Source organism: Geotrypetes seraphini, chromosome 2, assembly GCF_902459505.1.
Source record: "Geotrypetes seraphini chromosome 2, aGeoSer1.1, whole genome shotgun sequence".
Taxonomy (NCBI): Eukaryota; Metazoa; Chordata; class Amphibia; order Gymnophiona; family Dermophiidae; genus Geotrypetes; species Geotrypetes seraphini.
In genome coordinates, this window is record NC_047085.1 from 417,061,111 (window position 1) to 417,085,963 (window position 24,853).

At 42.3% G+C, this 24,853-nt stretch overlaps 1 protein-coding gene across 1 annotated transcript in view; it reads left to right on the forward strand.

Moving 5' to 3' along the window:
* LOC117354140 (serum paraoxonase/arylesterase 2-like) overlaps window positions 1-19,040 on the forward strand; it is a 61,287-nt gene extending 42,247 nt beyond the window's left edge. Inside the window, exons 7-9 of the mRNA XM_033931095.1 lie at window positions 536-617; window positions 11,789-11,917; window positions 15,871-19,040. Coding sequence (XP_033786986.1) covers window positions 536-617; window positions 11,789-11,917; window positions 15,871-16,038 — 379 coding nt within the window. The 3' untranslated portion in view covers window positions 16,039-19,040. The remainder of the gene's footprint in view (window positions 1-535; window positions 618-11,788; window positions 11,918-15,870) is intronic.
* The last annotated feature ends 5,813 nt before the right edge of the window (window positions 19,041-24,853 follow it).

Here is a 24,853-nt window from a genome sequence, read left to right on the forward strand (position 1 = left end):
TAGTTTTGCTACTGGTAGCTAAGTGTCCATCTTTCTCAATGTCATTACTTCCTTCCCCATCTACCAGAGGATTTGGGTGTTATCTGTATGACAGAGCTTCTAGGAGGGCCAGCTTTTTCAGCAGGAGATTTAGGGCCTGTCCACAGTTCTGCCCAGCCCCTCTGTTCCAGCGCACCCAAGTTGCAGACTGTGGCACCAGCAGTCCGCAACAGCAGGAAGCACCTAATAAAATGTCATCTCTTGATGCTGCCGGACCAGTCCCACAGTTCTTATTGCAAGAAAATCTTCATTTTCACAGTGGATATAGCTAGTGCTTTGCTGCTAACTAGAAATCAACTAAGGGTAGTTATATCATTTGCATAAAAACAAGTCCACCTCAGTTCATGGTGTACTGTATTTTCAAAAGAAGCTTTCTTAAGATATTTTCCAGTCGGTGGCATGCAATATAAATGCTATGGTACACTTGATAGATGAATCTGTTTTTCTGTCTTTTTCACAAACACGTCAGTAAAATGTTCTTCTTATTTTTTTAAAGTTATGTTTATGTTTCCGATGCCTTGGGTCACTCTATCCATGTGATGGAAAAGCATGCAGACTGGTCTTTGTCTCAAGTGAAGGTAAAAAAAAAAAATCACTGAATGTTAAAGGCATTTATGAGACGTTTTTATGTTCTTGAGTGGGCCTTCAGTTAGGATAGGTAGGCTTTCCAAAACTTTCACCTCCCCCCTCCTCCTTTGTCCTGCATCTCTCTCCCTCTCCTCTGACCCTAGATCCAGTATTAGCTCAGTCCAGCTTAGTCCTACTCAGTCTACCTCAACAACTTTTCTGGAGCAGCAGTGCTGCAACTCTGTTGCCTGTGCTAGTGCTTCCCTCTGCTGCGTTCAGGAACTGGAAGTGACATCAGCTAGGGTGGGTCATGGCAGATGGAAGCCTGTGAGGGTAGCACAGGCAACAGAGATGTGTCACTGCTGCTCTAGTGAAGATGGGGGAGTTGCCAGGCCTCGGAAGGGGAATGCAAGATCCGGGTGTGGGAGAGAAAAGAGTGAGGTGGCTGCTACAGAAATTTTTTGGTGAGCTTCAGCTATAGCTACACCACCGCTTGAAGGTCGGCTGCTCAAGTTTCTCTGTCCATTATTTTTATTTATTTATATTTTTTATTATATTTAATTAATATACCACTTATATCCTAAGTGGTTTAACATGCAGGTAATTTATCATATTGCACTATCTGTCCTGGTGGGCTCAAACTCTATCTAGTGTACTTAAGGCAATGAGGGGATTAAGCCCAGAGTCACAAGGAGCAGTGAGGGATTTGAACCCGCAACCTCAGGGTGCTGAGGCTCTAACCACTGCGCCACACACTCCCCTAAAGTTTACGCAGAACTCAGCAGCATGACCTATCTTTCTCCCCAACACTGATATGATCGTGTAATCCCTCTTGTATCACTACATTATCTTCCCATCCAATTTTGTCAAAATTTCAAACTGCTTACCCTTGCTTATAAACACAGTCACTTTGCAACACCCCTCTAACCTCACTTATTTCTTTATACACTTCAGTTCTCAAATTTTGCTTAGCATGCAAGCTGATGTTTCTGGACCCTGTCTTCCACTAAAACTCCCATGTTTTCTGGATTTCTGTGCCAAATGCCTGGAATCACCTCTTTAAATATATGCACTATGTTCCCCACTCTCTTGCTAGATTTCGATCCAGTCAGAAAACATGCCTCTTTCCATCTCATGCAAGACCCAGAAATTTATAAGCAAACTAAAAGTTTATTTTCTTTTTAGAGCCAGTATAAAATTACAATCAAGCCGGTAGATGCAGTTACAGATAGGATCTTTAAGCAAAGAAGTAATAGAAATGCACAGACAACATTTCTCTAAAATTAAAGGTTCAAAGTTACTCACAAATGCTGACTGAAAAGTCCTTACAGGGCTGCATGATAGACCTGAAAAGCACATGTTTAGAAGACCATGTTTGCAGAGGTTGCAGCTTGATCCAGCACTGGTCTAAAGGAAGATGGAAAGAGCAAAGAAAGAGACAGAAGCACTGAGATCTTCTGGCTTTATAGAAGTATGTGTGGGGGGGGGATGTTTCCCAGGAGGCATCAAAACTCAGGGGCAGTCTCTATCTCTCATCCAAACATATAGCAGTGCATCACAGAGCAGGGCAGTCTTTATCTTGGTGATGTCATGATGAGATTTTCTTGCAGACTGTGGAGGGGGGCAGGGGGTCCATGCTTTTGTGTATTTGCCTTAGCTGCATCTGTCTGGCCATGTCTTTTGTCCTTTTACTGGCACACCCAGTCATGTTTTTGTAATAGGTGCTTTCAGCACAGAACCTGGACAAGAAGGCTGGGAGCAGGGCTGGACTCCAAACTTTTCAGAATCCCAGTTAGAAATCATTTTTACTTTAAGTCTATAATTTCAAGCAACTTAAATATAATAATTGGGAATATAAGATAAAAGCACACATTCTACTAAGAATGCAATTACTATAACAAACTATACTTATTAAACCTTGAAAGAAAGGAAGAGAAAGGAAAAGGGGAGAGGTGAAAAGAGAGACCATTTGGTGTATGGAGTGTGGTTAAGCTACAAAACATCCATGCTGAACTGGGCCGTGCTGAACTAGCTGTGCTGAAACAGCCATGCTGAAACATCCTAGACCCCTCAGTGCTGCAATTCAATTTTCTTCAGGCCACCGGCAGCTCAGCGACATAAATCTGCTGCCACTGGCCTGCCCTGGAAGACGCTTCTCTGCAGGTCCCACTTACATGGGAACAGACAGTTGCTGCAGAGAGGCGGTTTTTGGGGCAGGCCAAAGGCAGCAGGTTCACCAGGCAGAGTTGCCGGTGGCCCGAAGAAAATTGAATTGCAGCATCTAGGAGGTAAGAGGGGGAGAACCACTGGACTTCTTGTAAGCCAGCTCTGCCAAACCTGAACAGACTTATACAATTTTAAAAACCTGTCTGGACAGTCCTCTAAAAAGAGGACATGTCTAGGTTTTCCCGGCTGTATAATCAGGTTTTCTATTCCGCCTTTACCTATTCAGTTCAAGGTCAAATTACATTACAAGAGATTGGGTCAATTACCCAGGAAATTACAATGGATAGTTTAACATGGACATTCAATATGGTTGCTAGTATAGGTAGATCAGTACAATTATTAATACAATTAGGTTGTAGTTAGAAATACATAGTTACAAATACAAGTAGGTTATCATTGACTCTTCAGTTCATCCCTGGAGTTGCAGTATACAGTTTAGGAGTGGGCTTTTACAATTGCTATTCAGTTAATTCAGGGTTAGCTCCCTGTCATGGTAGAGAAATGCTTTTAAAAGTTTTCTGAAACTGAAATACTGGTCACAAGATCATAGTGTAGTTGGTTCTAGCATTTTGCTAATTGATATTGGATGAATAAAGTAATTTGCCTGGTAGAGTTTATACCGTTGCATGCTGGGAATTTTAATTGGAAAAGATTTCTGGTGGAATATCTGTTGGAGGTACACTGGAGTAGGGTGGCTAACTCTTTTAGGTAGGTGGGGGAATTCCCTCTTAGAATCTTAAAGGCAGTGATGCCTAGTTTAAACTTGATCCTCATGGTTATGGGCCACTGTAGTCTCATATAATACGGCTGTAGGTGTTCTGATTTCTATAATCCCTATATGAGTCTTACCACTGCATTTTGAACTAGTTGAAAATACAATAGTAACATTTTAGAGAAGAGAACTAGAGTTACAATATAGTAGTCTAGTCGAGATAGGATTAGGGATTGCACTAAGATTTGGAAGGCCTCCATTTTGAAGTATTTTCTGATAGATCTTAATTTTCTCATTACAGGAAAGATTGTTTTGTTATTGATTGAACGTGACTTTTCATGAATAGGTAGTTATCAATTTCTACTCCCAAAATTCAGGATCTTAGTTCTAATGAAAAATCAGTGTTGTGTATTGTAATTCTTAGAGTGTAGTATGGGTCTGTCAAGGGTCCTAGCCAAAGGAATTTGGTTTTATTCTTATTTAGTTTGAGGCAGTGGGTTGAGGTCTAGCTTTCTATGGGTGTGGACACATTTCTTGACTAATGCAGCCGTTACATGTAGTATGATCGTTATTTCATCCGCACAGGTAAAATGTTTTATTCATGCAAGATCTAAGTTGGCTCCTAAGGATTGCTTTACAAGGTTGAACACTGACAGTGAGAGTGGGGAACCTTGGAGGACCCCATTGGGAGGGTGCCATAAATCAGATAGCTCACCGTCCTTATGTACAGCATAGTGCCAAGTGGTTAGGAAGCTTTGTAACCAGGAGAGGACTGGGCTACTGAATCCAAAATCATTAAAAATCTCAGACATTTGATTGAAGTCTACTAGGTCAAGTGTGTTGCTTAGGTCAAATTGGATTATAATTGTGCTGTGACCCTTGCTTAGTATATATGTTACTAGTGCCATAGCTACCATCTCACTGCTGTGATTTTTCCTGAATCCCGATTGTAAAAGGTGGAGGTTATTGAAGCATTGTAAATAGCATTTGAGCCGTTCTGTGACATATACCTCCATCATTTTGATGAGTGGTGGCATGGAAGCTACTGGTCAATAATTGGTCACATGAGTTTTGGGTTCTTAGGAATGGACGTTAAGATAATTTCTCTTCCTGATTTGGGGAAAAGGCCAGTTTTTAGGTGATAGTTGAGTCATTGGGTTATTTTTCCTATGGTTGTTGGGGTGGCTGCTTTGATCAGGTAAGGCAGGCAGGTGTCAAGATTGCAGTATGTGTTATTGTATTTTAGGAGAAGTAATTTTGTGTCTCTGAATGTAATCTCTTCAAAATCATTCCAAGATCTGTCTACTGGTATTTCCATTAGTGGTTTTGTTGCAGTGGGCCTAGCTGGATTGGTGGGAGGTAGCTGGTCTCATGTGGATTGGATCTTTGTTTTAGAATAGTTGGCTAGTTCTGGGTCAGTTGGAATAGAGGGATTGTTGCCATTTATGATCTTGTTAGAGTTGGTTATTTTATCTAATATTGAAAAGTTTGTTGATTATAAGATTGTCTTGTGTGCTGATCTGTTTAGAGTAGTACTCTTTCTTCTTTTGTGTCCGTAATGATCTATATTCTAGTATTTTCTGGCATCACTTAGTCTTGTTTTCCAGGGATAGGTGTTTATGCCAGTAGCGCTCGGCTTGTTGGCAAGCTCTTATTAGGGATAGAAGTGCCAAGTTGAACCACTTCTTTGATGATCTTTGGATTCATTTGCTGCATTTGATCGGAACTAGTTTGTTTAGAATTTGTTCATTGATTTCTTTCAGTGTTCCAGGAAGTCTTGGTTAGGGATAGGGAAGGATAATAATGAGTTAGCTATTTTATTTCAGTATAATTTAGGGGCTACTTGTTTCTATAGTTAGAGGCTACTCAGAGGAGGGGGATGGGTTCGGTTTTGTTATTGATATCTCTTTTTGGAATATGGTGAATTTTAGAAGTAGGTAGTGTGACCAAGGTACTTTGGATAGGGAGTGAAATTCTAGGTAGCTTGTGCTTTTTGTTGACATGGAGGAGGCGAGTAGATCTAACTGACGGCACTTTTCATGTGTGGGTTGTTGAAACTGGGGTTTGACGTCTAGCTCATTTAGGAGGTTGAGGAATTCCAGGGTTTGAGAGTCTGAGGTTGAGTCTAGGTGGAGGTTGAGATCTTCTATAATGAAAGTGGAGTTATATTATACTGTGTAGTTCATGAGATGATGTCTGATAACTGTGGTTTGGCTCCTAGCCACTTTCCAGGAGGGATGTAGAATAATATGCAGCAAATGGGGCATTGAGAAGAGTTGCTGTTTATTTCTACCATTAGTAGTTCTAGTGAGATAGATTCCATGATTTTGATGTGCAGTATTGTTAGATCGCACCACCCCTGCAACCAGTTCTTGATAGGTGGGTGATTTTGTAGTCTAATGGGCAGAGTAGTTGTAATCTGGGGTCTTCTTGCATTGGTATCCATGCTTCAGTTATGAATAGAAAGCCGTGTTGTAATTCATCAAGCAGATCTTTTATAATTTCAGTCTTGTTGACCACTGATCTCGCAGTTAATCTATCCACATGGGTTGAGGTGAGTATGACTTTATTAGTGTAAGTGGTTGGAATTCTGATTAAGTTGTCCGGGTTTGTTTTAGTGATGTGATTTTGGAGTGGTTTTCAGTGTCTCTGTGATTTCACTAGGGTCAGGATTTCCCATTGCATGTGATTGGTGCAGTTTATTGTAGGGTGACTCCACGATGGGACTGTGTGTTCTGAGGAGTTATCTGATCTACTGTTGGGATGGGTGAAGTAGACTTTGGTTAGTCTGGTACTGATCAGAAGGCAGAGAATTGTTATGAGATACCAATTCATTTTGGTTGATACATTGTAAAAAGTTGGGTGAGTGTTGTAGAAGTGTTCGAGTGGATTCACATTCTTAGATTAGTGCCCTGCAGGTAAGTTTGGTTAGATACTGTAATTGTCTCTTAGTTGGTTCATGCTCAGAAGCTGATTCCCTATAGTCTGTATCTGTGATTAATTGTTATAATTGTGTTTGAGTGGGCGCTGTGATTAACATCAGTTGGGGAGATGTTGGTCTTGGTAGGTTGGGGGTCATTCCGGGGGGGGGGTGCTGGAGGGAGTCTGTAGGTGGGCTGCAAGTTCTCCTTTGTAGGAGAAGGTGGATGTGGTGGAAAAGTTGCCTTAAGTTGGTGAAATAGCTATACAGTAGTGAATTGTGGGTTGATTTATATGCATAGAATAAGAATGAGTCTGTGATAGCAGGTGAGGTAATAGGAGGGGACTGAATTAGTAAATCTTTGAATTCCTAGAAGATAAATATTGATAAAATTGCTGAAATGAATGGAATTTTTTTAAATGCCTTTCTTGCTATGTGGGGAGGTAGGTTTCTATGTATAGGATAAGTTTGTGATAGGTATGGTATTGAGAAGAGACTAAATTAGTGAAGATTTTTCTTTAGTAAAGATCAACTGGAGGCTTGAGAGTAATAAGTAATATGAGCCTAGGGATGGGTGGGATGAGAGGACCTAGGCCGTGGTATGGATGTATGCAGCTGAAGCTGTGGAGACTATCAGAAGATTTGGAGTTTGTGTCAGTTGCTTGAAGAAAAAGAGGTGGGAGAAATAGGTGTGGTCATTGGGCTTTTGGCTTTAGAAGAGAAAGTTGGTTTGTACTGGAAGGCTTTTCCATTGTTTCCCAATCAGGTATATAACAGGAATAAAGGCCTAGTTACAGCATAGATGTGTGCAGCTGAAGCTGCGGAGACTAAATGGAATGGTAACCCTATAAGTGTGCATCTATTTAATTACGCTAGTATTCTTCGAAGGAAAGTAGGAGCCTATCAGGTACTTTGTAGGAGCCTAAATACAGACACATTATTACAGAATAATCACCATCTGCCCCCCCCCCCCCCCCCCCATCTTGTTGATGTTTCTTGTCTCTCTGTCCTATCAGACTATAAGCTTCAGTACGCAGGAAGTATCTATTATGCTGTGTGTGTGTCTGTAATGCTTGTCTTGCTCTATAAATAATGATGATAATAATATGATGTGAGTGCTCGGGACCCACTGTGAGAAGTCAACAGTAAAAAATAATTTGAGTCACTAAAGCATTTGAAACAAACACGTCTGAATGCAGCATTTTCTGTACTACTGAGATGATTAATGGGAATTCACTTCATCCCCAAGGAGCTGCAATTGCTTTCATGACTCATGATAGTCACACAGAAGTGCCGGCCGTTCTTAGAATGTTAGGAGGTATACTTTCAAAAGCTGATTATAGAAGGAAGGGATATTAGAAAAATGACAATTATGTTTTATGGCCAGGTAGACTGTGCATTCACTATAAGGCAGATAAATATGTGCACGAGTGAGGAATAAGCTAACAGGGCACCTGTGTGAAATGTCTGAAAAGGCATCTATCTTATAAAAGCTACAGAAATGCCTATGCATATTTTTTATATGCATAGTCAGTGACAATGAGCACCCTACAGTTATATACAACAAACCACCCCAGGCACTGTCGGTGGGGGCAATGACAGCTCTCCACCCCACCCCATCATACCATGCCACGTTCGTGCCATCCCTCCCCCCACCCCTTACCTCTGTAGATCTTCACTAGCGTAAGCAACTTATGCTGCCTGTTGCTTGCGCCAGCCTGTTTCCCACCTGAATCACATCCGGGTCACGGGGCCAGGAAGTGACATCAGAAGAAATTCCAATGCTGGCGTGAGGAGCATGCTGGAGAAAAGCCACTGGCGCTGGCAAAGATTTAGAAGTACGGGGGAGGGGGGGAGGAAGAGCACAAGTGTGGAGTGGGGGCAGGAAGGAGAAGGGGAGCGTGGAAGGAGTGGGGTGCAGAGAGAAGGGCGCGGAGAGGCATGCCCTGGGCATCTCCTACCCTTGCTATGCCACTGCATCAATGCCTACTGTATAATGGTGCTGAAGATATCTACTGTATATTTTTATTTATGTAGCCCTGGGTAAATAGTATGAACTGAGGTGAGGAGTTAAAGGGTGCATTTGTTTCTCAGGACTGTAAGGTTAGAGTTTTAATATTATCAGTGCTGTAATCTTTAGACTGGTGTATGAAGGACAGCCCTAGCAGTTAGGGTTGCACATTTTGGCAGTTGGATTAAAATGATAATTGGTAGTAGAGTATGAACTTATGATCTAGGGCAGGGTTCTTAACCTGAGATCCATGAACCCCTAGGGGGGGTCCATGGATGGGTTTCAGGGGGGTCCTTGAGGGTCAGATAAAAATTAACGTTTATATTCACTAAACAGCCCGATACTGTTGATTTTCTCGCAGATAACGAGAGAGTAGATGTAGTAGTAGATCTGTTTTAATTTGCACAAGAGGATTATATTTCATAATTATAATGAGTGGCCATTACATTTTGCATTAAAAGGAGTATTTTATTTAGATTTTTTACTTAAAAGTTTAATAATACTTTGTGGATGTCATACAGGTATGAGACAATCAAATCTAGATAAATAAAGTACATTTTATTCATTGAATGCAAAGTTGTGTTTATGTGAATATTTCTGGTGAAGGGGGTCCATAGTTTTTATCAGATTCTTAAAGGGGTCCATGACTCATAAAAAAGTTAAGAATCACTGATCTAGGGAGTTTGAAAAAAGCGCATACACCTAGGTTTCCATGGGAACCACAGAGTTACACACAAAGACTGGCAGGCATAGGGTTACCATATTTCTTAAAGGAAAAAAAGAGGACATGTGACTCTGCCCCACACAAACCTCATCTCCTCTTCTGTAAGGTTACCATATGGCTCCAGAAAAAGGAGGACGGATTGAGCCATCCGGGTTTTACTTCCATTACTTTCAATGGAAGTAAAACCCAGATGTCTCTATCCATCCTTTTTACTTCCATAGAAGTAAAACCCGGATATCTCAATCCATCCTCTTTTTTCTGGAGCCATATGGTAACCATACTCTCCACACACACACACAGTAAAGAGGAAACTGGGCTAGATTGACCCAGTATGGCTACTCTTATGTTCCTGGAATATGCAGGGCCAGTACAAGATTTCCAGTTTGTTCCAAGTGACTCACAAGAAAAAGAAAAGGAAAATGGATGGGACTTGTATACTGCCTTTTTGTGGGTACACATTCAAAGTAGTTTACATATATATAGGTACTTATCTTGTACCCGGAACAAAGGAGGATTAAGTGATTTGCACAGGGTCACAAGGAACTGCGCTGGGATTTGATCCCACAACCTCAGGGAGCTGAGGCAACAGCTCTACCACTAAGTCATAAAAGCAGAACAGTGCAAATTTCACACAATGCACGCTACCAAATTGTAGCATAAAACTACTAATTTGCAATGTTAAGATTCAAAACTACTCAAAAGATGTGCACACAGTTCCCTTTGCTCAAAATCTGTTAGCACATCTTAGTGCAGTAAAAGGAACCCTAAGTGTTGTACTTGGTGCAAAAGGGTTGAGTGACTTGTCCAGGGAAGGGTTACCATATTTTCCTTTATAAAAATCCTGGACCCATGGCCCCACCTTGTTCCGCCCCAGCCCTGCCTCATTCTGCCTCTGGCCCCGCCCTGTTCTGCCTCTAGCTTCGCCCCCAGAAAGCTCATCTTTTCATTTGTGACCTCCGGGCATGCCTAGAGGTCCTCCAGACACTGCCAGCGCTTTCCAAAATCCGGACAAACTGCCAGCTATTGGACAGTCCATCCAGGTACCTCTAAAAAGAGGACATATCCAGATTTTCCCCAATCATCTGGTAACCCTAGTCCAGGGTCACAAAGAGCTGCAGTGGGACTCAAGTCTAGTTGCCCAGGTTCTCAGCTCACTGCTCTAACCATTAGGCCGCTCCGCCACACCTCTCCTTGACCTGCATATAGGTGTGTTCTGTGGTGGAGTTTTGGCAGAGCATGGGTGCAGTAGTGACGCATGCACATTATAAAATACAGGAACTGTGCAGGCTCAAGCATGTATATTAATGGCTGTTGCTGAGCTAGTATGAGTGTCTGCAGCTTCACTCTAACTGTAATTTCTGCTTATAAAAAGCATATATCGTAAGTGCCTATCTTTATAAAACATTCAAAAAATAATCACCTACTTGTCCTCTTAACCAAGGAGACCTGTAACAGAATTACCCCGAGAGGATGTCACAGCCCGTTATCTGATCCATGGCTGACCTGGCAGTGAAAAACAGAGGAGCTTGCTAGGGAGGTACCATAATAGTGGGCAGTCGCAAGAAATTGGGTTAGCAGTGACAGAGGTGGACAATTTGCCACCCCATTGCAGCTTACCACTTACTGCCAAAGTCACTCCAGCCTTAAAAAGAAGCTTCAAAATGCCCATTCAAGACAGCCCAGCTTTGGATTACGGATCTGAGGGAGATAGAGGCGTGGGATGTTTAGGAGAAAAGCACAAATTACAGTGCACACAGTTCCCTTCACCCCAAATTGCAGGACAGAATTAATGTATCTAAATATATATAGTAATTAAATCCTTCCGAAGTCATGCACTTTCAATTTAAAGGCATATGTGTGACCTTTATTCTATAAAGGAAAGAAGTATAACAGGTGATAATACTGTACCTTCCTATAATTTAGGCATGAACACAGCCATAGAGCTGGTGCTAATGTTCACCCCTATAATGCTGAAACACATGTAACTTACAGTAGGTGAAAGCGAACGCAAAAAAGCTGCAGTCCGTGAATACGCGAACACCGCGGCGCGAATGGGGAATATTGGTTGCAATTGATGAAACCCTGGACAGGTGAAATTGCATATTGTGAACACGTAACAAGAGCGGACTGTAGGTGCTACCACTGTGAGGTAGGCGCCTAGTTCAAGGCCCCTACCAGAAAGTAATCATGGTTACGGGACAGAATGTGGGTGGGTGTTTCATGTAGGGGCCTGTTTTGGACTTAGGTGCACTCATGTAGGCCAAGACAACCCTGGCATAAATAAGGTGCACCTAAGATGCTTAAGCCAACTTTAATCTCCACTAAGCATGATTCTATAAAGTGTACCTAGCTTATATAGAATCTCGCTTAAGCTCCACTCTACTAGGCAATATTTCTAGAATCAGGGCATAACCAGTGGTAATAAATACCCTATATTATATACAATTCCACTTCTATTTATATAGTGATGGTATGGATCTTGTATGTTTTTTAAATCGCAATACTGGCATTTAGAAAGCTAGTGAGCTGAAAACTGACCCAGCTATTTCCAATTTCATGGCCTGTTTGTTTCTGCCATGTAACCATTAGGTGTTGGAGTTTGACAACCTGTTGGATAACTTGTTTGTTGACCCCATAAAAGGAGATGTTTGGGCAGGATGTCATCCTAAAGGCTGGAAATTATTGTTTTACAGTCCCGATGATCCACCAGAATCAGAGGTTAGTAGTTTCTTGTACATGAATGAACTATCTATGTCATCATGTTCTAAATTGTTCTTTTACTTCAGACAAGACTAATGAGAAAGTACCGATGTGATAGCACTACAATTTTTCAATAATGCAGCACATTTAACCTAAACTGCTAATGTACTTAGCAGCTTAGCATAGACGGTCAAAAGTTCAATATTTCCTATAAAAAAGTGAGGTTTTATATTGATTTGCATCCCGCAAAACAACTGACCCTTTTACTAAAGCTTAGCACATGCATAGGGTTTCCAGATGTTTAGATTTCCCTGGACAAGTCCTCTTTTTGAGAACTCTTGTCAGCAGTTCAAGTGGCTTTTAAATTTTACAACTTTTGTCTGGGGAAATCGGACATCTAGTAACCCTACACTCATGCACCTATCCGGAGTCCTTCTCCTCCCCCCCCCCCCTCCCCACTCCGCGCACCTCTCCAGAGTCCTTCTCCCACTTCCACACCCTTTTGCACCTATCTGGTGTCCTCCTCCCTCTTCCATCTCCTGCGCACCTAACAAGAGTCCTCCTCCCCCTCCCCCCCACACTTGCAGGATCATGTGCTTTTAGTGCTGCCGAATTTGCGGATTCAAATCAATTCACCAATTCACTTTGATGAATCGATCTAAATAAATTCACTTCCTTAAAAAAATCAGACTCACCAATTCAGTGAGTCCTGACATGCCTCCGGGCCTCCTAAACTAGCAGCAGCGGGGGAAGTGACTGGCTTGGCAGAAGGAGTGCGCTGAACAGGATTCTCTTGGCCTACCCCGCTGGGGTCTTTCCTCTGCTGTGTCACCGATGACATCACTGATGATATGGCAGAGGGAAGCCCTAGCGGACTAGGCCACAAGGAGCCTGTTAATCGTGCTGCCTTTGCCAAGTCAGCTACCGCCACCACTTCTGCTAGTTTAGGAGTCCTGAAAGGGGGTGGGGGAGGTCAGTCGGGAGGTGCTGCACAGGGGAATAGGAGGGAGGGATGAAAAGCTGCCACACAGGGGAAGAGAGGAGAGAGGAAGAATTGGTGGAGATGGGATGGAGGAGAGGAAGGGAGAGATGGAAAAGAGGTAGAAAGGAGTGAGAGGGAGAGTAGGGAAACATGCATGGAGAATAGTGAGGGAGAAATGTTGGACATAGGGTAGAGGGCAGGGAGGGATGGTGCATAGGGAACATGATAATGGAGGGGAGGAAGGGATATATGCTGCATGGAGGGGAATAAAGAGGTTTAATCCAGGGCACAAAGCAGGGAGAGCGAGAGAGATGGAAGACAGTGGGAAAGAAAGAGAAATGTTGAATATGGCAGTGGAAAGGAAGGTACAGAGATGGGACATGGATGGTGAGCACGAAGAAAGAAGAAAACGTCAAATGGGCAAGATACTCTGGCGAGCGAGTTAACAGAAACCAAGGCCAGGTGTTCTTGTAGGAATGAATGTTGTGAAGCATTATTGATGTCATGGCCCCAAGTAGGAAGATATTTGTCGGCAGTTTGTCCAAGTTTTGAAAGGCCTTGAGCTCAGGGCCGCATCTGCAAGCATGAGTGATGTCATCATATCGACATCCACGCATGTGCAGAAGCCCTCTAGATGTGGCCTGGAGGTTGAGGAAGGAAACATGAGATTCGTGTGGGGTGGGGCTGGGGATAGAATAGGGTGGGACCTGGGACAGAACATGGTTGGGACAGAACAGGGTTGGGCCAAGTGTCCTCTTTTTTTAAAGAGGAAATCTGGTAACCCTACACATACTAATAGACATTAGCATGTGTCAAGTGCCACATGGCTCACAGAGGGGCATTTTCAATAGGACATCTAAGTCCAACTTTGGATATTTGCCACAAAACATTCAAATATTGGTTGGAAGAAATGGCCATTTTTTAATCTGGATGTAGGCAGGGGAAATACTTCAATAACTGAATAAATTCATGTAAACCGTTCTGAGCTCCCCTGAATACATAAATATTATATTACACTGGCCACACAGACTGGCCAGCAGAGCAGTGGGGCACCTTAGGGGGCACGGCTGTGAATTTCAGATAAAAGGTGCCAGGTACACATCTCACCATAAATTCCTTATAGTGAGCTCTCCAAAATTCCTCCAAAACCTACCATACCCACCTGTCTACCACCCCAATAGCCCTTATGCCTGCAGGTGTCACCTATATGATGGCGCAGTAGGTTTTTGGTGGGTTTTGGTGGGCTCACACCTTTCACCACAAGTGTAGTAAAGTGTGATATGGCTCTGCACTGACCACAAGGCTATTCCAGACACCTGTTTGCTCCTTTACTGGGACTGGGCATAACATCTGCAGCTGTCATACAGGCAAATATGTATTGCCTTTGGCGGTGGGATAGGGTCAGTGACCACTGGTGGAGTATTGGGGGGGGGGGGTCACGCTTATATCCCTCCAGTGGTCATCTGGTCAGTTTGGGCAACGTTTTGGCACTTATTTTTTGTTAAAACAGGTCTAGCCCCAAACATCCAAACTGTACCCTGGACGTATTCTCAATGTTCGATTATGATAGAAAAACATCCAAGTCATAAGCCCGCCCTTGTCCCTCCCACACCATGCCTCTAACACCCCCCCCCCCCTGAGATTTAGATGAACTGCAGATGAAAGCATAGATATTCGTCTAGAAAACAGGTTTTCAAAATAGCGAATGGGAAGGATTTGGTAAGAAAATCATCCAAGTGATCCTTTAAGTTGCTCTTTGGACGTCTTTCTTTTCTAACAATGAGCCCCATTGTAACTGACTACCTACCTACGTGGTATCCAGAGCCTATTGCAATCACTGGCTTATTCCTCCTTTGTTAAAGTGTCCAATATGTGCTATGCCTAATTTATTTATTTGGTTTTATATCCCATCCTCCCAGGACAGCTCAGAACGTGTTACAAGTTTATATAAGTAATAAAGCTTGGTAAAACATAACATGACAAACATGGCACAGTGTTACAATGTGCTTAACTATTCATAAACTCAAATAAACACCCCTCTGACCAGAACTACCAAACATTCGTATATATTACATTCCAATGTCAACACTTATGGATTTGTTCCTAATGTTCCTAGCAGCCCACATAAAATGTTCCAGGAATCAAATGGTTAATGGCTCTGTCTCATAGACACTCTTCTCTCTTAAAGCCAGTTACTGCTCTCTTCAACTACAGACAGCCTGCCTAAAATTGTTTACAATACTTAACAAAAGTTCTGCATGTGGAGACAGACACTCACAGTCCCACCATGCCTGACTTTTGTAAAGCTTCTCTGCACTGAAGTTTTGCTTGTTACACTGCGTCAAGGGCTGAAGAACTCTTAATGAGTTAATGTGACTTTTATTTTGCCGCAGCAGTAGCGCTTGGAAGATGGAGGTAGGATGGTGGTAGCATGAAGATGGAATATGGAAATTCTGGACACCTTGATAGGGGGCTAGGGAAGGGGGACGTCAGATGTTTTACACCTGGGAGTAGATAGTAAGGAAAAGGAGGGAGTAGGGAAAAGTTAATGAGATGCCAGACAACTAGGGAAGGGCTAGGAAAGAGGAGGGAAGATGCTGAATATGGGAGGATAGATAAGGAAATGGGAGATGCAGGACCCAGGGGATAGGGAGATGCCAGGGAGAGGGGGGTTAATGGAAGGAAAAATATTGGCACGGATGGGGTTTAGGACTTTGAAAGTCACCTGATGTTTGGGGGGGGGAAGAGAAACATGGTTGAAGATACAACTGGACCAGCCTTGTGGATGACCATTCACTAGCAAATGCAGATCTAAAATTTGAAAGAACATGGTGATTTTTCACAGTTCAGATAGTACTGTCCACCTAGAATTTGCGAGTGAGAGCCTAGCACATCGATTTAGAGATTTCAAGAAATGAACTAAAGTAAGCGTCACACAGAAATTAGAATCATTCTCGGCTTATCTACATCTTTCTTATGCTTTTTACAGGTTATCCGTGTGCAGAACATTCTGTCGGAGAACCCCATCGTGACCCAAGTTTATGCTAACAATGGCTCGGTGTTGCAGGGCTCCTCAGTAGCCTGTGTGTATGACAGGAAACTTCTCGTGGGCACTGTGTTCCATAGAGCCCTCTACTGTGAGCTGGAAAAGCCGTGAGCGGTGGGAGTGTTCAATATGTTCACCAAGTTTGTCTACAAAAAGCGTTAATCACAGAAGAAGAACATAACATCTTTAAAGGAACTAATGGCCCAATATTTAAAGGATTTGTGCTCCTAGGCCTATACTGTACTCCTAAATTAGGCTATTTGAAAATTGACTAGGACTGAGACCCTATAAAAGATGCCTACAGTTAGGTGCCTAACTACCCCCTCCCCTTTTTACAAAACCGTAGCGTGGTTTTTAGTGCCGGCCACAGTGGTAACAGCTCCGACGCTCACAGAATTCGTATGAACGTCAGAGCGGTTACCGCCGCAGTTGGTGCTAAAAACTGCACTATGGTTTTGTAAAAAGGGGGGAGGTTATATTTTTTTAATTGGCTTAATCGGCACTACATTGAAAGCACCATTAAAAAACACTTTAAAAACTATTTAAAAATGTAATTTGCTGGTAGACAACTACCACTTTAATGTAGGTGTTTACACTGAAGCACCTACCAGCAAGTTGGCATGGATTCAGGGTGGATTTGGGGCGGAGTTTGTGTGTAGATTGAGTTAAACACCAGTACGCACTTACCTTAGGCGCACTCATTTAGGCCAAGAAAACCATGGCCTAAATGGCAGTGCACCTAAATATTTAACACCTACCAGTGCCTAAGAGTTCAAGTTTCAAGTTTATTAAAAATTTGTTGTGCACGCAATGTCAAATATTTCAATGCGTATGACAATATTAAAAGTAAGGGGACAAACTACAAGACAATTTGTTACCGAAAATAAAACATATACATTCAAATTTACTTACTGGTACAAAAGGAAAGGGAGATTAACTACAATCATTAAAGAAAAAGATGAAACATTTAAGGAGAACACATCAGGAAGGTGGCAAAGAGTAACAAGAAGAAAATGGAATGATATAGAGGGGACAGAAAGAAAAGTTTGGGACCTATACATGGGGTCTAATTATACACCATTTATAAAATCAGGGCCTGAGTAGTAGCTCGCAACATCATTGGCTCCCTTCTGACATCATATCCTGGTTGCGGGACCAGGACGTGACATCAGAAAGGAGCCGGCACTGGCGTGAGCAGCAGGTGGGAGGTGCTGCTTGTACCGGTGAACATTTCAAAAAGTACGTGGGGGCAGGACATGGGGGGAAGGGGCAGTACATGGGGGGAGGGGGGCCACCCAAGCAGCAAAGAGTGAAGGGGAGGCACATGGTGCAGCGATGCAGGGCGCTTCCTTCCTACACCACTGGGCCTGAGTGCATAACTTTATATTCAAAATTTCACTAAACTCCTAAATTAGGAGCATAAAATGTGGGTGGCAATGGAGCAGATAGAGGGCAGGGAAAAATTAGGAGCTTAGCACTGATTTTCAGCAATAGGCTGATAAATCTAGGCACATGATTACGAAGCCTAAATATCGAAGGATAACTAAGTTCCTAAATCAATGCAAAAAAAAAAAACATTGATGGCAGATCAGATAGCCTTATGGCCTATCTAGTCTGCCCATCTATATTGTTTCTGACAATCACTCCAAGGTCCCACTCTTCTTTAGAGTACAGAAGAGCTTTTTCCTCAGGTTTCTATACCCTGAATTTTTTAGCATGAAATCCTTAGTTGTCAATTTCTGGACCATTCCTAGCTTCGCTAGGTCCCTTCTCGACAGCCCTTTTGCACTACTTGTTAAACTAAGCCAGGCCAAGGCCCTGCGGCATGCCACTAATAACATCCTTTTCCTGAATGAGCTGTCACCTTCCACTTATCAAGTTTCAACTTTTATTATACATTTGATTGATCGCTTAGTCAAAATTATAAGCGATGTACACATCAGTAAAATTACAAAAATTTTAGGGGGCAACAAAACAAATGAAGAACTAAACCTTGCAAAACATATTAAAGACTAACTTTACAAACATATTAAAACAAGAGGAAAGAATGAATTTTGAGCTGAAAACCTAGGCTTCTAAGAGGGAAATTCATCAAAGGATGCTACCATGTTTGCGCACACTAATGATTAGTATGCTAAAGAAGCCCATAAGAATATGATGGGCATCTTTAGCGTTTACTAACATGGTAGCGCCCTTTGATGAATTCTCCTTAAATGTGACTGAAAGAAGGCACAAATTTAGGAGCCTAATGCAGATGTCTGAATTTAGGAGCACAGACCTTTTGAATATCGAGTCCATAGAAAGTTTGTGCATTGGGAAAGAGCACCATTCTTACCAGTGAAAACTGCACAGCTAGATAAGATTCATTTAGTGCGAAGGGGAAATTGAAGCTTGACTACTATTACTGTATATGTTGCCCATCATTTGCATTATTTCTCTGGCTGAAAATAATATATCACGGGGAAAAAACATTGTATCTGTCACTAGGTTTCCTCTATACTGATGTTTGTAAGTGACCATTCCAGATTGAGACTGTAATGTCTAGAAGCATTGATACATTCCACAAAATAGCCCATTTTGAGTTTGATTGTGTGATGGGATGCACTAAAGGAATTATAAAAGTGTATAAAGTTCTCTTCATGTTCATGCCAAAAGTTATGAAGATGTCATTCACGTACTGTTAGCTATTTGTGAGAAGAATGTTGTCAGCCTAGTATTGCTAGCAGTCAGCATTTTCGGTTGGCCTAACCAATGTCAGCAAAGGCCTATCAATCTGACTCTGGAATGTTGATGCAGATAGATCCTAAATGCTCCTGCACAGAATTCACATACATGGATCGTTTATCAAGAAGATAGGCTACTTGAATGGGACAAAAAAGCCAGAGTCTAATCCAATCCAAATCTCTCTGGGTAATCATATGGAGCAACATTCTACAAAGTGCACAACAGTATTTTCAGAAAGCGTGAATTAAAGACAAGGACATTGACTTTGGAAAATAAATTAGATGGAGTAGAAGCTAGAGTTAAAACTTCAGAGACCCAAGCCTTGACTTGGGTTAAAGATAGTGCAAGTTTGTACTTTAAATAAGAAAAGCTGGAAAATTTTACTAGGAGATCAAATTTGTGGATTATTAACTTTCCTAAACAAACTTCAATAACAGCAATAGTTATGTTTAAAAGATATTTGAATGAAATTTTGAAAGTGCCGGAAGCCTCATATCCACCTTTCTCTAAAATTTATTATTTACCTAGAAGAATAAAGCCACAAAGTCCTAACCAGCAGAATTTATCTTCTGATAGTTTGGACTAAACTAATTTCCTGGAGAAATTGGATACTGAGACTCAGGTGTCAGCAACACTGTTGGTACAATTTGCTTTAGATGCTGATAGGAAATGGATGCTTAAACTATTTTTCAAATATAAAGATGTTCCCTTTTTATCAAATGTAATAAGAATGTATCCAGATGTGTCTCATCCAACCCAGAAGAGAAGAAAACAGTTCCTCATTTTGAGACCTCAGGCACTCCAGTTGGGTGCAATATTTGTTCTGAGATACCCTTGTAAATGTGTTTTGAACTTTAAGGAAAACAGATATATTTTCTATGAACCACAGCACCTATCAAAATTTATTTCCACTAAAGGGCAACCTATTACCATAACATGAGTTTGCTGTTGAAGTTATCTAGCTCAATTAGGAAAATTTGAGAGCCACCTACCCCCATCTTTAGTTTTCCTTGTTATGCTTTCTGGATTTATCGTATAAAGACGCACTTTTTTGCTCCCCAAAAGTGGGTGGAAATAAGGGTATGTCTTATAGAGTGAATACTAACTAACCCTCCTCCCCTACCTTAATTTCTCCGGTGGTCTGGTGGTCCAGCGCTGTAGGGCAGGAGCTTTCAGCCTCCTGCCCTTCCATCAGGCTTTCTCCCCAGCATCAGGTAGAGTCGGAGAGGCAAGAAGACAGGTGTGAGTTTTTCGCTTCCTGCCTTGCCGCTCTGTGAATGGCGGTCCAGCCCTACAGCCTCTTGTCCTTCTCTCATTTCTCCCCCCCCCCCCCACCCCAAATGGTTCTGGTAGCGGCAGAGTGGCAAGCAGGCAGGTGCAAGTTTTTCACTTCCTGCCTGCATTTAAATATCTATGTGACATAAATACGCTTAAGGCCAGTCTCAATTGAAACTCCAGTGAGAGGGTGTAAGAGGTGATAGGCTCAGGAGTAATCTAAGGAAATACTTTTTTACAGAAAGGGTGGTAGATGCATGGAAGAGTCCCGCAGAAGAGGTGATGGAGACAGAGACTGTGTCTGAATTCAAGAAAGCATGGGACAGACACTTGGGATCTCTTAGACAGAGAAGACATTGGATGCTGCAGATGAGCTGACTGGATGAGCCATTTGGCCTTTATCTGCCATCTGCATCTAAAACTCATGTCAATTTGTCAAATTAGTTGAGTCAATTTGTCAAATTAGTTGAGCAAAGGGCATTTCTCTGTCAATGGTGTTTTGAATCATCTACAGTGATCTTGACCTTCGGTGTCTTAAGTGGAGGCGCACACAGCAGCCAACCGAGAACCACCACATGGCTTATATGACTCAGTTCAAGCAGCTCCTTCATAAGTTCTCCTCACATGCTGTCAATTTTATTTGCTTACAGATTAGAAATATTTCATGGTTGTGTCACCCATGAACACCCAAAATGATGGATGTTTGCACAGACTGCAGTGAATAAGGGAACTATTGTCTTCCGCAAACTCGCTCATCATTCAATAAATCAGTCATGGGATACATGGAGCTTTTCTTCAAAGAGTCAGGTGCACAGCAACTGCTACTACCCATGGCGGCATATTGCTGGCAACATTTATGTGTCTCAGCAAGACAGTGCACCTGCTCATTATGCCCGTGAAGCCATTCAGCTGCTGCAGAGAATGACTCTAGATTTCAATGGACTTGTGGCCTCCTACCAGTCCAGACCTGAACCCTGTTGATTAGAGGATTTGGGATCTTGTGCAGCAGTGTGTTTATGAAAGGTCATTTATGACATTGATGACCTCAAGCAGCATCTGGCTGAGGTGTAGGCCAACTTGAGTCAGGGTGTCATTGATGTTGCAGTTAATTAGTACGGAAAATAACTAAGCATTTGGGGATGCCAATGGGGGCCATTTTGAACATTTGCTATGGGCTTATTGTAAATTTTTTTAGCATATCTTAAGTTTGATTGAAATTGGTCAAGTTTTGACAGAGTTATACAGAAAACAAGCTTTATATTGTTTTTGGGTTTGTTTGTTGTTGTTTTTTTAAACACCACAGTCTGGCTCATATTCAGAATGTGTGAGATTGCTGGTGATCTCCCGCAGTCCACAACAATACCGCAAATTCAATGCCAGCACCATATCTGGCCACTGGCACAGAATTTCTGATTTATTTTTGGACAGCCAGGACATAGCTTGCTATGCTAATATTCAGCAACTAGTTGGCTAAGACTCTACGGCCAAAGATATACCACACTTAGGTGGTTGTCTTTGGCTGCCGAGCTGAATATTGGCGGTGACTGACTATGCCACATGACATAACTGGTCAGACCGTGATATTCAGTGTGAGATAGTTGGCTAACCCCCACTGAATATCAGCAGATAGCTATGTACTGTTTAGACAGCTGGGAGCTGTTCTTGACCATCTAAATAGCGCTGAATATTGGGTCCAATGTACTGTATATATAGGGCTCCTTATGTCAGCATCACTACCGTGGCTTTATAAAAAGGGGCCCATAGTTTGTAAACAACATGTATGTAGCCATGATGCAGCACAGAATACAAAAGTGGAAAAAAATAAAATCAAACATAGAAAGTACAATGGCTGCCAGTACCTTCCACCCTTTCAGAGCTCCTAATGCCTGCTGGTATTGTTGCTGCTAAGCCCCTCAGACTGCCGGTAAGTTTGCCTGCATCCATTTTGTCTACTGTAGTCACAATATTTCTGCATTGTGTACAAGCCTAGCACAGCATCTCTTGTTTGCTTGTTTTGCAACCTTGGAATCCTCTCCCAGGAGTGACCATACTCAAGAGAGCATATGCGAGAAGACTATAGAGTTGCAAAGCAGAGCTGATTCTGGGATCCTAACAGCACTATGAAAAGGTGGATTGATTACTTGCAGTTCCTAGGTTGCTGCTATCAGAGAATGGAAAGATCAGTTGTATTGTGAGTGTTAGCAGAAAGATTCACCTGTGGAAGAATGGGAGGATTACCACACACTGCTAGAACTGCTGTTCTTTATTTTAGTGGAATTTAGTTGAGTTACTCCAGATTCACACATGGGGAGACAGAAAAGCTCTGTGGTTATAATATGGTGCTACATTTCTTTTATTAAGAAAGCTGGGATGAACATAGGTGGGATTGCCTAGCTCAAGGTTGCTTTAACCTATATGGGAGAAAAACAAAACATGAAAAGATGTCTTTTTGATAAGAGAAAAATCTCTCCCCTTTTTTTACCTTCTATTCTTTTTAAAAACCATGCCACATGATTTAAGAAGGTAGTCAGAAACCAACTGAAAGAGATCCCAAGAGGCATTGAGAAGGACACTCCAGTCTAGAAATGTGTCAGGAAGTTATTGGTGAATTTGTAAACATAGTTGTACAAGAAGGCAGACGTACCTTGATAGCATGACATATGATATACCCTCCTAAGGACAAAGTTTATGAAGTAGAACAGTGAAAAATGACAAAGAATAGTACAAGGTGCTTTGTCACTTCACAATCCAACCCCCCCTCTCCCCCCCAAAAAAAACATGGTGTACTTTCTTTGGGTTTAGTTCATTTCAGATGAAAGGCAACAGCTCTTGTTATCCTGTGTAAAAACATTATAGCTTTGCTGGTCTGTTCAGATGGGCAGAGGAAGATCATTTGAAGGATGACTGGTCCTCTGGGTACAGTCACCTGAGCATGTGGAACACACTTGTCCTGAGCTGAAGTCGTGACACTGAACAAAAATGTTAAACGGAAAAGGTAGTAGAAAATTGAATACTAGGTAAACTTAACATAGTAACATAGTAGATGATGGCAGATAAAGACCCGAATGGTCCATCCAGTCTGCCCAACCTGATTCAATTTAAATTTTTTTTTTTTTAATTTTTTCTTCTTAGCTATTTCTGGGCAAGAATCCAAAGCTTTACCCGGTACTGTACTTGGGTTCCAACTGCCGAAATCTCTGTTAAGACTTACTCCAGTCCATCTACACCCTCCCAGCCATTGAAACCCTCCCCTGCCCATCCTCCACCAAACGGCCATATACAGACACAGACCGTGCAAGTCTAACCAGTAACTGGCCTAGTTCAATACTTGAGAGAGAAGAGAACAATATAATTTGTAAACTTGTCCTGCATCATGCATATCCCTAATGAATATGCATGGTGCAGATTTGCATATAATAGAGGTGACAGGCATGCAAATCTTCCTCATGCATATTCATTGGGGATATCTTGAAAATGTGACTGGCTAGGGGTCCCCCAGAACCACTGTTCTGGGATATGGGGCATTTGAAGGGGGCAGTTTGTGGGAAGGTGTAGCAGACATGGTGGGCTTTTTTGGCTGTGGTGCGGTTATGGGGGGCATGAAAAAGTAGAGAATTTTACCTTTTACACCAATGGTCCCTCAATCCTGTCCTGGAGGACCACCAGGCAGTCGTGTTTTTGGGATAGTCCTAATGAATATCCATGAGAGAGATTTGCATATAATGGAGGTATCAGTCATGCAAATCTGCTCCATGCATATTCATTAGCACTTTCCTGAAAACCTGACTGGATGGTGGTCCTCCACGACAGGATTGGGGACCACTGTTTTACACTGCCTTTCTCTGCTATCTGCTAATTTTTAAAATTGTTTTTAAATTGGTCTTTAATGGTGCTTTCAATTATCATCGCTGATTCAGCCAATTAAAAAATTAAGTTAAGTACCTAGATCGGCTAGGCGTGCCAATCTAGGCACCTAAATAAAAACATAAGCATAGCCAATGGTCCATCTAGCCCAGTATCCTGTATTCACAGAGGCCAATCCAAGTCACAAGTACCTGGCAAAAACCCAAATAGTAGCAGCATTCCATGCCACCAATCCAGGGCAAGCAGTGGCTTCGCCTATGTCTGTCTTAACAGCATTTATGGACTTTTCCTCCAGGAACCTGCCCAACCCCTTTTTAAAACCAGCTATATTAACCATTCTTACCACATCCTCTGACAATGCATTCCAGAGCTTAACTATTCTCTGAGTGAAAAAAAAATAATTCCTCCTATAAGTTTTAAAAGTGTTACATTGTAACTTTGAGTATCATTTAGTTTTTGTAAATCTTGATGCAGAAAAAAATCGATTCACTTGTACCTGTTCTACACCATTCAGGATTTTGTAGTTTTCGATCATATCTCCCTTCAGCCTTCTCTTTTCCAAGCTGAAGAGCCTTAACCTCTTTAGTCTTTCCTCATATGAGAAGAGTTCCATCTCCTTTATCATTTTGGTTTCTCTTCTTTGAACCTTTTCTAGTGCCGCTATATCTTTTTTGAGATAAGGAGACAAAAACTGAATGCAATACTCAAGGTGAGCTCACATCATTCAGCGATACAGAGGCATTATAACATTCTTAGTCTTATTTACCATCCCTTTTCTAATAATTCCTACCATTTCTTGCTTTCTTGGCTGCCCACAGGCGGGACATAAGGCTCCCAGGCCTATTCTGATTAGCCCAGGCGCCTTAGGCCCCACCAGTAGGCGGGGCTTTGGTTAGGCTGGGCCAATCCGGCCTCATTCGTCGGAAGACTGCTGGACGGACGGGTTTGGTGCCCGTCTGTCCGGCCAACTTACCTAAAGGTACGGGGAAGGGGGGGTGGGGGTGGGGGTGGGGGTGGGGTCGGCCGGGGGGTCGCGGGTCAGCTGGGAGGGGGGCTAATCGGG